Consider the following 14,931-nt stretch of genomic DNA (forward strand, 5'->3'; position numbering starts at 1 on the left):
TTGAGTTGTTGGAATCTTTCAGGGGCAGATAACTAGAGGAAAACTAATGTGAGCAATAGCAAGTCACAGCCCCATTTCAGGTACACAGATGCAGGCATAAGGAGCTGAATTTGGCCAAATGACTTTGTAAAAATGTGTTCTTACACAACTGAATGGTTTCCGATTTTGGGGGGGCTTTTTAAATGAAGATCCTATGTCTGAGTTCCCCAGCTCATCCATGGTGGGTTGGCACCCCTACTTAGATTGTCCAGGAGTCTCCAGGAATTAAAGATTATGTCATGTAATGAAAGATTATGTCATCTGACCAAAATTGGCAACCATAATCCCAAGAGTTCCTCCAGGCCAGCGATGGCATTTTTCCCAGAGAACGAACGAACGAACGAACGAACATGTGTGTCTAGGATTCCCCATCTTATCCCAGGAGAGAGAGGAAATCCAGGCTGAAATCCCTCCAGATAGCTAAGAGCCCACACCATGACATTTCAGACAAATAAAACCAGAGAGAAAGTCAGAATTAAGTTTTTTTGTTATTATAAAAAGAAACTATTTGTAAATCCAAATGCAATGGCATATATTGGCATCATCCAAAATCCCAGAACTTTTGAACCCACTAGGCATTCCCCTGAGAGAACTTAGGGGCAGCCTGGGAAGGGAGGGCAGGTGGCACAGAGCCCCCTCGTCAGCACAGTCCTGGCTAGGTGGCAGGTAGTTTGCGTGCCAGGACATATCAACAGTTAACACCAATGGTCTCTGTAAAACTGTACAACTTTAGAAACCCTAAAAACATTATTAAAATCTAAAAAGTTGTTTCTTTTTATGAAAAGCCCTGCTTTAGTGACATGCTAATCCCACTGGAAAATAAAACACCCATGACCCCATTGCTAACACAGTTAAGTTGACCAGCCAACTCATAATTTAGAACATCCTCCTTGTGTTTCAGCCATGCCACACACCCGCATCAGCTCGAGTTTAAGTTATGATCGTTACTGCTACCTTCCAACTGCTGAACTGATGTCCTGCCAGGAATGGCAAAGCCCCCCCACCCCCCCCCAATTCTACCCTCTGCTCTAGCCCACGCTGGAGGTCCACCTCCAACAGTACCTTCAGGAACCCTGCCTGCTCTAGCTGGCTGAGTTATTGGAACAATCTTTAAAAAAAAAAAAAAAAAAAAAAAAGAAGATCCTAGGGTTTTTTTTGTTTTTACATTTAAATATTAAAAAAAAAACAAAAAAACCACAAACACTACTTCACTCTGTTATACACAGGAAATCGAGTGGCTTCCAATGACAGAGCAAGGAGGAATTTTGCTACCAGCTCCCACATTTAGCTGGGACAGTAGAATGCAAGAAGATGCCCAAGAGTCTTATCAAAGCCAGAGAAGGGAAATTTCCCACCATGTGTAAGTTTGCAAAGGTGTCAGAATCTATCATAGCTGCTTTACTCCTTTCTCCTCTGAATAACTCAAATCCAAGGACAACTGGTCTATGGAGAGTTTAGTTATGTATGTTGTTATCATGGAAGTTAGACTCTCTTGGGCAAAACCCACTACAGCCTCTTGTCCATCCACCTTCCTTCAGCCTATCGCCCCGTGTCCATGGAAGCCACTGGGTCCTGTCAGACATACAGATGAATTAGACAAAACAGTGGTTAAAATTCTTCTCTAACGCACACTCCTCCTCTCAAGCATCAACAAAGAGACATTGACAAGAACTAAATGCTCCCTCCCCCAACACAACAAGAGTTACTGGGACACAAAGTGGTAACTTGTCCCTTCTAGATGTAATTCTGAGGGCACATTTGGGGGCAGGCGGTGTCTGTCAGGGGGCAGTCCACTTAATTCTTGTACTCAAAGGGCTCATCCCCGGTTTCGCTGAGAAGACACGTACGGATTAGTGCCTCCGTCACAGCATAAGGGTCACAGTTGGCAGAGGGCCGGCGGTCCTCGAAGTAGCCCTTCTTTTCTTGGCCCACGTTTCTGGGGATACGGATACTGGCCCCACGGTTGGCCACGCCAGCAGAGAATTCGTGGATGCTGGATGTCTCGTGGAAGCCTGTTAGGCGCCTGGCGTTGTCCAGCCCCCCTTTTGGGTCATAAGCACGGATGTGGTACTGGTGCCGTTTGCTGAGCTTCTCAATGGCCTCTTCTATATGCCTGGAGACAGAAGGCGGGAGGTTGAGAGACTTTAGCAAGTACACTGGCTGTGCTGCTGTTCACTTGGCCACGGGTAACGTTGGCAGGAACTCACCCACACCCCACCCAAGCACACAAATCCCATGTTTCAGTCCCTTATCTGCAAGCACTCCCATTCCAGCTAGTACCAGCCATGGGCCCCTTCCTCTCATGGATAGTGAGTTACTTTGGGAAACTGACTCCACTGTATCACTTGGTTACATGGTTCAAATCCTCCTTTCCTACAGCCAGTTCGCCTGCATGTGGGGCTGGGTGTTTTCCCCTCCTGGCCTATTCTGACCAGTGAGGCTCTCAGAATTTTTCAGGGGGATCCCAAAGGCAGGTAAGACTCTCACTGAGTGGAGTTAGAGAACATTACAGCTTGTGGGGGTACCAGTTAGAACCAATAATTTGCTGAGTTGCATTGCCACTAAATATGCCTCGTACAGCTTCCTTTATCCTTGGGAAGACACAGGTTGTGCTTCAACACATTTTATTATTTCAGAAGCTTACAAGTTCTGCAAGTGTAGTGATATTCTGAATGCACCCACTGAAGTTACAGGGGAAGGAGTGGGCAGAGAAATGCCCAAATGGATCCTTAACAAAATTCCATTGTACTTGAAAAGTACAATCTAGTCCCTGAAAAACAAAGTCCCAGACTTTCAAGTACAGTGGAATCTGTAAGCCAATGGTCTAAGAATAGTCCAATCTGAAACTACTTTCAATATCTGGCCTTGTTTACCATGTGGCAGAAATTCTCCCTCCTTTGGTCTAGCACCAGATAAACTCCTACTACAGAGTGAGTACAGGGCTTTTTACAGAGATGGATAATCCAGTGCTAGACAGTGGTAAGAACGGCTGCCCCTTGTCTATTAGCACTTCCACCATTGCTAGTGTTGGTGAAACTGTACCAGTGTTAGACCACTACTGGGGGAATTCCCTCAATCTTCCGTGCAGACAACCTCTGGGTGCAACAGCTATAGTGGGAAGGGAGTTCAGTTCCAGTAAACAAACAAACAAACAAACAAAAAAAACCCACCACTAGAATTTCTGGGGGTATTCAAGCCAAAAATCTCTTGCATAGAGCAAGACATGTCACTATTCCCTTGGCAAGCCAACTAGTGTCTCAGGTGCAGTCTCAGTTCTGTAGAAGTCTTGCTGCTGTGGGTAAAGTCCACTTTCTCCAACTGAGCTTGCCAAACTGGTGCAACTAGCCCAGCTGTACAGAAAAACTTACTTGAGGCCTCCTTCCTCCCTCATGGACTTCGCGCTGAAGTTGGTGTGGCAACCAGCTCCATTCCAATTCCCAGAGATGGGCTTGGGATCGAAGGACACGATTACCCCAAAGTCTTCACACACCCGATGTAGGATGAAGCGTGCAATCCAGAGGTGATCCCCCATCTCAATCCCTTCGCATGGGCCCACCTGGAATTCCCACTACAGAAAGCAGAGAAAAAGAAAAAAAAAAAAGGCAAAAAAACAAACCATTGGCTCAGTTTGGTGAAGAACCATTGCTGCAAGATGCTGTTCACCCCGTCTGCACCCTCCTGCACTCTCAACATTTGCAAAGCCCCAGGGTACATACTGACTACAGCAGCAGAGTTTAGCAGCATGAGCTTCCGCATTGCATCATTGGCTGGTGCCAGCTGACTGCAATGGCAGGTGGAGCCAAAGTAGTTACCTGTGCGGGCATCACTTCTGCATTTGTTCCTCCAATTTTAACACCAGCATAGAGACATGCCCGATAATGTGCTTCCACAATGTCTCTGCCATAGGCTTTGTCTGCTCCTACGCCACAGTAATATGGACCTGCAGTAGCACAGAGCACAAGAAAGGTCAACATAGTCTTCAAATAGCTTGTGATTGAGTGCAGTGAAGAACACAGAGTGCAGTTAGGAAAGGGTTCTCAGAAGGCACAGGTCGCAGGAAAGTCTCTATACTGCTTTCATTTGGGGGTAGTAGAAGAACAAAATACCTCCAGAGTATGACTCCAGTCAGAGTCAGTGGGACTTGGGCTCCTACTTCTGAAAAGCCTGCCCAACTGGTCATATTTAAATGAATTGCAGACTAATGGAACGAACACTGGATATGAATCTGGTCTATGTGTCATAAGATTACTGTACAGCCACTAAGATTACTTTCGTTGTTTAGTTTTAGTCACTGTCAGCATAGCTTTTGGTGATCCAGTTTTAGCAACTCCTTGAATCTTTCATCTCATTTTACACATTTCCAATTAATCCCATTAATTAGTGATTGATAATATTATGATTTGGGGTTAGAGATCTCATGAATACTTGATTCCTAGTTCAGATATTAACTCCTGGAAGCTTACCCTGGGGCCCAGGGAAGCCATTGGAAGGCCAACCAAATGGATGTCCGTCTGTCCCAAGAAGAGTATATTCCTGCTCCATCCCAAACCAGGGGATCTGGTTGGACACCATATCCATAACCCGTTTACAGGTGTGCCGTAGGTTTGACTCTAGAATGGAAGAAAAGCGCAAAGCTTATTAGCTCACCAACGTTCTAGCCACAAACAAAAACCTCTGACATGTGAGATGTAGCCTGATCATGGACGAATAGCTTCTAGCTACTGGTAAAAAAAAAAGAAAAAAAAAAGAGTCTGGTGTGCTGCTCTGGTGGAACAGCTCAGATTCTTATCCCACCATGGAAGCTATGACTTGCCAATGTATTCTGGACAAAGCCACTACCACACAGTCTGTCTGGGGGACTCATTTCCCCACCCAGACCTCTAGGGAAGCCCAGAAATTCAGACCCAAAGAGACTGCCCTGTGACCACCATCATTAGCCAATGTAAGATCTAAGTGGTGGGTAGGGCCGCTGGCCTTAAATAGTGGATGCTCCTATTGGTTGTCAGTGCCATCTTATGGACTTCCTTATACTGTTCTTAGTCTCTTGAACCATATGCTGGCAATCATGAGCACAGAAGCTACTCGTCCATGACCAGGCCTACATCTCACATGTCAGATGTTTTTGTTCCCTCAGGTTCAAATTATTCCCTCCAATCAGTGATGCTATCCAATTCACTTCTTTCCCCCGCTCCCTTCCATGCTTCTCTATAGAATGATTTCCCAAGTTCCCACATCCCTCCCAGCATTGGAAATCCTCTTGACGAGTCCTTCAATATTCCCAAGACTGACCCATGTCATACTCCATCTCTGTATTACCAGTGGCAAGAGAGGCTAGACCAGAACAGATAAACATCGAAGCTAGTTTCTCCCTTGGTGTTGCCTACTGCATCTTGTTTTCTTTATATCCAAGCTCTTCAGGGCAGGGATATTTGTATTTCTTGTACAGTGTTAATGCATTAATGGTGCTTGGTAAAGTCTTGCATTAACTACTTTTCTGACAGTTACCTCTCCACCAACCCTCCTCAACTCCAAGAGGGAGCAAGCTTTCTCACCCCTCCCAGAACTACTGCAGCCACTCTTGGGGAAGGCACTGCACCATACCAGCTGGCTTGCGGTTGTACTTGAAGACCTCACAAAGAACCAGCTTGTTAGGGTCCTTGCGGAAAGGGTCCCGGAACATGGCAGCAGGGAGAAGGTACATGTCACTGTTTGAACCCTCAGACTGCAAGGTGCTAGAGCCGTCAAAGTTCCACTCAGGTAGATCTAGAGCAAGAGAGAAAAATTCACCCCTTTAGGATAGCAGCTTTCCATAACCACCAAAATGAGTTCACCAGCTGATTCAGCCTGACAATTGTGCAAAAAAGATTGCTTGTTAAAGGACACTGGCACACACTGTACTTTGCTGATTTTGCTGGTACTGAAATATGGGGTGAGGGAATTGCTTTTTGCTACCCTGTGGAAAAACAAAAAGCTGGGACATCAGCGAAGTCCGATTCAGCTAACTGCACTGCAGATGTCCTTGACGAACACTTCCTATCTTGTAGCCAACATGCTATGGTAAGATGGAGACCCAGATGGGTTTCCCTAGCCGAAACAAAGGGAATCAGGGAGATGCTATAAGTCAAAAGAAATGAGAGGGAGTCCGGTGTCCTCAGTTGTCTCCAGACTGCTGGACGACCCTGAAACACCCCCCTCCACATTGGTGCAACTGCACAGACCTGGTGAAGGGAACCTAGGAAGAATGCACATGGCCTAGAGTTGCCTGAAGGGGGAATATCATCAATTGGATAGTCCAGTGATTGTGGGGAGAGAACATCCCCTTACACTACCTGTGCCCCTCCAGCTGAGCATGGCTTAGGCCCCCACTGAATACTGCTTTTGCAGTGTGAGCACATTTGAAGCAGCTGGGAAGAAATTAACTCTACCTCCATTGTTATTCCCTTCCATGTGCTATGGGTGCCAAACACGCAGTGCCAGCCACTTCCTCGGTGAGGCGGGGAGATAATTCTGATTGCTCATGCACAGTACTTTGGTTTTAGAACCGTCCTAGCCAGTGCCATGGCAACAAGGGAAGAAATCCGAATGCTATTATGTCAGATGGGGCTGTTTGTTCTGAGACACAAAAGCTCTTAATTACACAGGATATATTATCTTCCCATTGCTTTCTTCCTGCCATCTCCCCAGGGCCAGAAAAGCTTTATAGGTAAAGGGCCAGCAGACTGGGAATACCCTGCAGACAGACACTCCTTTAGCGCAGATGGGGACACGTCACCGATTCCTGGCTCTACTTACAGCTCTGCCCCACAAGGAGAAGGGTGGTCTTCCAGATCTCCTTCCACATCAGGAGATTATGAAGTGCATCCTGCTCAGCCTGTACACTTTTCCAAGCACACACCAGAAGCGAGGTGGGAGCTATCCCACATCATGCACTCGATACAAAGAACTCAAGAAGTGGAATGCACTGACTGTCTCTGGTCCAGATTTCCCCCATGTGGGAGACACACCCCCACTCCCAACTCAAAAAGAAGGAGCTTTGTCTTCCAACAGCACAGCAGTGTTTTGCAGCTCTGTAGTCAGATGCTTGAACCCAAGCCAAGCCCTATATTGCTGCAAACCCACTGGGTGCAACTGCTTGTAGTCGCAGCATTCACCTTGTGTCAATCATACACCTGCCCTCTTACCTTCAATGCTCTTGGGCTCTTGGTCCAGCGTCCGGGTTTTACAGCGCAGGTGCTCCCCAGTCCCATCAATCCAGATGTACATAGCTTGCACCTTTTCACCCTGAGGCAGCTTCATGTACATCTGCTTTATAGCTTTGCTCAGGTGGGAACTCGCTGAGGTGGCCATGGCGGCACGGTGAGTTACTGGGGTCCTGCCAGGAGGGAGGTAAAAGCCAGCCATGAATATTTCTGTTTCGAATGGGTTCTCACACCCTTATACAAGAGAATGACCAAGTGGGAGAACTTCACAGCTCAGCAACAGAAGAGAGATGTGTGCAGTGTGTCCTCTAGACAGTTATGCTAGAATATCCCAGACAGTGTCACAGCTGATTACACCAGTTGTGAATCTGAATACAGTAAATTACACTATAGGAAACAGACAGTGTATCAATCCAGCAGTTCAATAACATGGTTTAGGACCAGCTACAACAATCATTTGGTTTCAAAGATTTCCTGTGGTCTCAGAATATCCAAGATCTCATCTACTGAGCAGTTGGGTCCTGCCCTGTCAGCTGATGGACTTGGTCTTTTCCCTCTCCAGCTATTATGATCATTAAGAGATCAGAAAGCAGCAGCCCCTCAGAAGGGCTCCTTGACTTCATTGTGAACTCTCCACTCACAAAATGCAATTTCAGAACGGACATTGCCCTGGAGCCAGGGCCAGCTCCAGGCACCAGCTTATCAAGCAGGTGCTTGGGGCGGGAACTCGGGAGTGGGGCAGCACTTTCACGGATTCGGTGGCAAGTTCCTCACTCCCGCTGGAGCGAAGGACCTCCCACTGAATTGCCGCAGATCGCAATCATGGCTTTTTTTTTTTGGGCTGCTTGGGGCCGCAAAACCCCTGGAGCAGCATTTTTGCCCACTTTGGCTTAGACAGGGCCTTCTGTGGTCCTTCCCCATTCCAGTAAGGACCATTTTCCAGAGACAGGTCCATCTCCGGACCATGCAATCTGAAGATATATAATACTGTTATGTAAGTAAGGTGAGAGGGGCCCCCAACTACAGCCCAAGACAAAGTAAGTAACCTTTGACCAGCAGAGACTCAAGAGGCCTCTCAGCCATGGAAGGTCTGGAGGCAGAGGGGCCCTGCTCACATACAGGGAGAGCTGTAGTAGATTCAGAGGATGCAAGCGGAGGTCACTGGGGATCTTTTACAGCCCCCTGGCTCTGCATACTTGGGGCAAAAGCCCCTGACTCTGAGAAGTAGCTGCTTTGGCTGAAGGCACTGTACTCCCTTGTCCCATATGAGGAATGCAGATTTGCCTCTGTCACACCAGCAGCTGTGCTGGGGGTCATGGAGCCCTGCTGGCCCTTGCCAACCCTATCCCAGCATTCCCAGCTGGCCACCAAGTCAAGCCCTCTCTGGTACTCTCAGAAACAGCCACCTCTCTGACCGGCACAGACAAGATTTTGTTCAGCCCCTTCCCTGCCTTTATTTATTTCTTGGCAATAAAAGCAGCACTGCGGTGACTCCAGTCTGGAAATAGCTGGGGTCTCAGAACCAGCCTGCCTCTCCCCTACAACTGGCCAGAAGGCAGACCACCACCACCCAAGATACAAACCTCCCTGGAGTCCCCTTCCCTCTCTGCAGCCCCCTTGCTGTCACTACATTTATTGCCCATTTGATTGCATGCCTCTGCAGTGGCAGTCCAGGTTTGGTCCTGTAAAAGCTTCCAGCTGAAGGACCCACTGCTGCCCCCCACGGCTTCTCTTTATGGTCAGCTTAGAAATTTGATCTATGGCTGTTCCTCTCTTCACGCAACTCTCTCCTCCGCTGTTCTCCTTCCTTAGGAGCCTGCACTCCCGGTTTTTAAAGGAAACTGTGCAGAGCAACTGTGAGGAAATCTTCTGTCCCAGAAAGATCCGAGCAAAGAGAAGCCCTTTAGAAGATCTTGAGCGACCTAGTTTCCCCTCCCCTTTACAGAGCTAAATCGGAGCTGCCCCCCCGGAGTGACTGCTTCGGGGACATAAAGCAGACAAACACAGCAGCCTAGCAAGGGAGCTATGCCGATGTACCGCCCCAGACACCATCAGGAATAAAGTTACCACACACCCAGCCGTCCTTCTGTCGGCAAGGTAGGCATCTCCCTGCTCGCAGAATCGAAGACTGACTGGAAGCAAGACAATGAAATAGGGAAACACACGAAGAGGCATTTCAGGAAAAGACAAGATCCATCCGCAAAGTCACCTTTCAATACAACCTTGCAGACCCGAGCCGAGCCCCGTGTGGGACCCAGTCCTGCGGGATTTCTTTGCCGCTGTACACATAGCCTGCCAGACGCAGGGTGCATTGGTTTCAGAGGAGCAGGACCATCCTCTAAGGGAAAAAGCAGCAAAACCCAACAACGCCACATTAAGCAAAGAGTCCTCCTAGCCCACCCCACTGCCTGTGAACAGCATCAAAGCAGCCTGGAGCACCCCCCAATCCTATACGCGGGGGGGCACATTCCCAGTGCACGTCCCCGCGCAAAGCCACCCAATGCCTTGGAGAGAACGGGCAGAGATTTACCAACACCCCCGCGCAGTGGCAACAGAAGCAGTTACCTTGGCTACTGAGCAGGCAGAGGAGAGGCGGGCTGATGGACAAGGGCTCACTTTCCCACAGCTGCTCCCATGCTCAGCTCTGGTGAAGCCAGTTCCCAGCTCGCCCATTTATCAGCTGCCCGTGCCGGCCCCCGGGCTGTCCGATTGGCTTCCTCAAGACGTGAGCACGCCACGATCAGCTGATGGGCGGCCCGTCGATCCGAGCCATTGGGCCAGCGAAGACAGGGCGAAGGGGCGGGAGGGAGCCAGGAGAGCCGGGCTGGGGGGAGCAGGGAGATAGGAAAACAAGAGCGAGCTCCTGCTGGGCCGGGGGACCCCGCCTTCTCCAGCAGGGAGAGGAAAACAAGCTCAGCGCAGCAGCAGGGGGAGAATGAATTGCCTGCTCCGGCACACTGGCTCCTTTGTGCGTACCCTGGCCCCCTCTGCCGGAGCCCTGCGAGCCGAGCCCGAGAGCGGTGTGGGCCGGTTCCCACTGTGCCCCGTTTCAAAACAAAGGAGGCACCCCAGAGACAGCGGCCCTGGGACTCTGCCGCCCGAGGAAGGTGTGGCTCTGGGTTTGCAGTGTTATTCCGATAACAGTAAAACGCTGTTTAGAGTGAAGTTAACCCCCCCCCCCGAATTCCCAGCATGGCAAATCTTCGGTTGTCTGCTTACACTCCCTGTGCCGCTCTTTTCTGGCAAGCAAGAGCTCTCCCCAGTCACTAGATGCTTCTGGGGAGGGACAGGCCAAGCCGGGTTTAGAAAGCGGGGGGGGGGGTATTTTTCCCCCTCTAACGGTTTTTGGAAAGTGGGGACAGGATCAACTCTCCCTGCTCTCCAAAGTGTTTACGTTAACAGCTGCCTTTTCTTTATATAACTGCATGCACAAAAACAAGCCCCGCTTGCTAAACAGGGCAGAGAGGGGAAAGCCGTCTAACTAGGACACCCAAAGGTTTATTGGGCGGGGGGCGCTAGCCCCGTACCCAGCTTTCCCCTCTGACTCTACAAAAACAACGGAACTTTGAGCACATTAATTTTAATTTCAGATCCTGGCTCCGCAGAGAGGAGGGGGAATGGAGTCTGCAGTGACCAGGAATTCAGGGCTGACATCCTAGGACTCAGGATGGCAGGGAAGTGCACAGCGGTCAGTATGGCCTGCTAGAAGGGCTGGCCAGTATTTTTCCATTCTGTGAATGGTCTCTTCTCCCACTTCTGCTGTGCCCTCCTCACTTTCCAGCACATTCATAAGAGAGTCAGGATTCAGAGGCCACTGCAGCTATCACACCAGCGCACTACTTGCTTTCAGTTTGCCTCCCTTCCCTGTCACAAGAGGCACTGGGGCTGCTCCCCAAATTGCCTTAGAACGGGGTGGGCAAACTTTTTGGCCACATCTGGGTATGGAAATTGTATGGGCCATGAATGCTCATGTCGTTGGGGGTTGGAGTGCGGGAGGGAGTGAGGGCTTCATCTGGGGTGCAGGCTCTAGGATGCAGCCAGAAATGAGTTCAGGGTGCAGGAGGGGGCTCCAGGCTGGGGCAGCAGGTTGGGGTGTGGAGGAAGGGTGGGGGCTTCCATTGGGGGTGCAGACTCTGGTGTGGGGCTGGGGATGAGGGGTTTGGGGTGCAGGAGGGTGCTCTGTGCTGGGACTGAGGGGTTCAGGAGGTGGGAGGGGGATCAGGGCTGGAGGTTGGGGCACATGAGGTGGTCAGGGGTGCAGGCTCTGGGTGGCGCTTACCTCAAGCAGCTCCTGTAAGCAGCGGCACGTCCCCCCTCTGGCTCCTACGTGGAGGTGCATCCAGTGGCTCTGCGTGCTGCCCCATCCACAGGTGCTGCCCCTGCAGCTCCCATTGGCCGCAGTTCCCAGCCAATGGGAGCTTTGGGGACAACACTTGAGGCAGGGGCAACTTGCAGAGCCCCCTGACTGCTCCGATGCATAGGAGCCAGAGCAGGGACATGCCTCTGCTTCCGGGAGCCGTGCAGAGCCATGGCACGTGGAGTGGGGCAAGTCCCAGACCCCGCTCCCCAGGTGGAGCTTGAGGGCCAGATTAAAATGTCTGAAGGGCTGAATGTGGCCCCCAGGCTGTAGTTTGCCCACCCCTGCCTTAGCATAATCTCAGAATGTGGGGGGATAGGTGAACAAATTTCTTAGCCCCTTAGAAATCCAAACCTTGCAAGTACAAAGGCTCAGAGACCCAAACTTCATCAACATTCTCACCTCCACCTTCTCCCTCCCCCCACCCCGAAATGAGCTCTCCAGCACAAACACTGCTTGCACTTCTCTCAGCTTCTACCTGTTTAAAAGAGGAAATCTGATTGCCACTACTCCCAGCTCTTTGGGCATCCAGGGGGCACTGTCAGCAAGGCGGTGGCATGTAGGATGGCACTGCACATCCCTAGCGCTAGCTGTATTCAGAAGGGACCAGATCCTCAGTGGGTACAAAGTGGGATAGTGTCATTAAAGTCTATGGAGCTGTGTCAATTCACGGGTAGTGTGTCCCCCTTAAGAGCCTGAATTCCTCCTTGGAAAAGGGATGGCAGCATTTATACAGACAGCCAATTATTTTGCACATCAGCTCACACAGAGGGCAATAAGAGCATGTTACTTCCCCAGGGTTAGTCCCAAGTCTGATGTCTATATAACCTCCCCATCATGTGAATGAGAAATAGCTACACATTTCTTCAGCATTTTGGAGGAAGAGAAAAAGTCAAGGGACATAGCCCCTGACTTCCCCTCCAGTCCCCCAACATGCAATTTCCTGCAGCCTAGAAAGCCCAGGTTTAAATGTAGATACAAAAGCCAAAGAGATGCATTAAATCCAGCATACCTCTAACCAGTTAGCTTGATAACAGGATTTGAACCCAGGCTTTTCACAAGCCTGTGCTGCTTAGCTCTAACTCTACAATAGCCAGCTGCCAGCAGTAGCCAATCAAAGCTCTTATGCAGCATGGTCATTACAGAAAGATCTCCACCCTGCTATTATGGGTTAAGCAGGTACTAATACCTGCTGCCAGACATTAGAGAGGTAGTGAGGCTATGACTGCATTGCCTCAGTTCTCCTGTGATGTTTGTTTCCTACTCCTTTCTAACAGCTCCATTTCACTCCTCATCCTGAGCATGCATTGTTGCTCCTCACATCCACTTTTCAGAAGCTGATTCAGTGATCTGTTTTACTCCTGACTCAAACCATGGACAGATAAACTGGCAACGTTACACTAGAATAGAGGCCAGGTCAGATTCGGTCATTTGAAAAAATAGATAAAGTATCAGCTGTTGGGAAGAGATCAGGTCAGTCCCTGCCTGAGCCAGCATTCCTGCTGCAGATCTGGATTTGGGAGACTGCAGGAGAAAGATCAACTCAGCAAATGGGGGGTGTTTGTAATAAAAGGTGCATTGGACCCAGGTTATATTCAAGGCTATTTTTCTCAGGTCTGCAGTGAAGATGCATCAGGAAAATTCTAGCTCAGATGGCTAAAGCATCTCTGAAATAGACAAGTAAGTTGCAAATGAGCTCAGTTTATTGATGCAAACAACCCTCCCCTCCCCTCCCCCCACACTTCAATCTATTTTAAACCTCATTGTTTTCTAGATTTCAGTTCAAGAGTCCTGGTGTTTGATTAGAGTGATCGGAAGATTCCAGGGTATTAAAAACCTCTTCAAGCATCACATGGGATTTGTTAGTTGATTTCTTCCCCCTGGGAAAATTCCAGAAGAGATTCTCCCCAATCCCCGTTTCCAAGACTCTCACTGTTATTCAATGCCTGTTGTTTCACACTGGAACAGACACATTCAGTGAAAATAGCCCTGTGCTATGCTGTGTTCTGTACACTCTGCTCAGTATTCATTCCCTCTTCCAGGCACTCTTCTCTTATTCAGGAATTGTTTACAAGGAATAGAGAGAAAGGCCTGGCTTGTCAGGTGAAAGGACAGTGCCTCTAGTGAGACCTCAGGGGGAATTACACATGTCCTTAGCCAGCTCCATTTCATTGGTTAACATGCTTGTGTTCCCTTCCTCCAGTTGCAGTTTATTTTTGTGGGTGCACAGATCACTCATTCCCTCGTGTGTGCCCCACTGACCCTCATTCTAGTCAGTGTTTAATTTTGGAGAGAAACCCTGTCCAAGAACTGAGAAGACAAGGACAACCAACACGTCCCACTCTGAAGGGGTATACATCAGCATAGCTCCCCCTGTTATGTTTATGTAAAGCCTTTGACAGAATGTAGCATTTAGGGGGTGGGAATAACATGCACATTTTTATTCTTTCTTCCTACCCATTTTAATCTTTGGGGGAATGTTTGTCTTTATCTCCTGCCTCCATCCCAAAAGTGGGCAAACTATGGCTCGTAGGGCTGGCTTTATGACCTGTCCGATTGGAATACTCAGTGGCGGTCCAGGGCTTCGGCATCATGGGCTCCACTCTGGGTCTTCTGCGGCACCGAAGGACCCCCTGCCGCCAAAATGCTGAAGAGCCCCAGAGCCGACCCCCTGTCTTTGCATGAAGTACCGGGGTTTTTGTTACCATCTAATGCTGGTTTGGTGCCCTATGAAATGGTGGACTCCCTCCAGTTTTTTAAATACACAAATGGCCATCTCAGAAGTCATCCCTTCCTTCGGCACTACTCAGCAGCCTACTTGCTAGTCCCAGCAGAGAAGCCAAGGACCAAAACAACATGAAAAGAAAATTCTTTTCTTTACTAGTGGCCATAGTTAAGGCTCATTGGCAGGGCAGCTTACACAGCTACTGCTCATGCTGCAACTATTCACTGGTTAAATAGAGAACTTCAGGCTCCAGGACTATTTAGACTGTAAACTCTGTAGGGCAGGGCGTGTCCATTTATTCTGTTTGTACAGCACCTGGCACAACAGGGCCTCAATCCTCACTTTTAATAAAAATATATTTTTTAATGGAGATATCACACTAGGGTGAAAAAAATGACCCACCTAGTTCTGTGTCATCTTTCAGCCAGTGACCAGTTCCCAGATACTTCAGAAGAAGGCAGAACACATCCATAATGCACCTGCCTGTCCAATACCAGGGTGGAGAGAAGTGAGAACTTTCTTCCTGACCCAGCTGATGATATTAGGTTACATCCTGAAGCATGAGGATTGATAGTTCTTATGATCTGCAATCCTCACCAAAGTAACTGCAG

The 14,931-nt window shown here is 49.1% G+C and overlaps 1 protein-coding gene and 1 long non-coding RNA gene across 2 annotated transcripts; one reads left to right on the forward strand and one right to left on the reverse strand.

Moving 5' to 3' along the window:
* Positions 1–508: 508 nt before the first annotated feature.
* On the reverse strand, positions 509–9,904 carry GLUL (glutamate-ammonia ligase). Its single transcript, XM_030573228.1, has 7 exons — positions 9,804–9,904; positions 7,221–7,411; positions 5,641–5,802; positions 4,503–4,649; positions 3,852–3,979; positions 3,408–3,607; positions 509–2,152 (listed from the first exon to the last, which is right to left on the reverse strand). The coding sequence occupies exons 2-7, from the start codon at positions 7,384–7,386 to the stop codon at positions 1,834–1,836; spliced, it is 1,122 nt and encodes a 373-aa protein (XP_030429088.1). The 5' UTR covers positions 7,387–7,411; positions 9,804–9,904; the 3' UTR covers positions 509–1,833.
* Positions 9,905–9,993: 89 nt separating this feature from the next.
* On the forward strand, positions 9,994–13,446 carry LOC115656470. The gene is made up of 4 exons (XR_004001673.1): positions 9,994–10,345; positions 10,829–10,926; positions 13,210–13,275; positions 13,370–13,446. It is a non-coding gene; the product is annotated as an uncharacterized LOC115656470 (long non-coding RNA).
* The last annotated feature ends 1,485 nt before the right edge of the window (positions 13,447–14,931 follow it).

The sequence above is a fragment of the Gopherus evgoodei genome, chromosome 8, assembly GCF_007399415.2.
Source record: "Gopherus evgoodei ecotype Sinaloan lineage chromosome 8, rGopEvg1_v1.p, whole genome shotgun sequence".
Taxonomy (NCBI): Eukaryota; Metazoa; Chordata; order Testudines; family Testudinidae; genus Gopherus; species Gopherus evgoodei.

Coding starts and splice junctions, on each gene's coding strand:
- GLUL (XM_030573228.1), bottom strand. CDS start 7,386: ATGGCCACCTCAGCGAGTTCCCACCTGAGCAAAGCTATAAAGCAGATG. Junction 4,650..5,640: donor GTACAACCGCAAGCCAGCTG/GTATGGTGCAGT, acceptor CTTCCATTCTAG/AGTCAAACCTACGGCACACC. Junction 2,153..3,407: donor AGGGAGGAAGGAGGCCTCAA/GTAAGTTTTTCT, acceptor TTCTGTCTCCAG/GCATATAGAAGAGGCCATTG.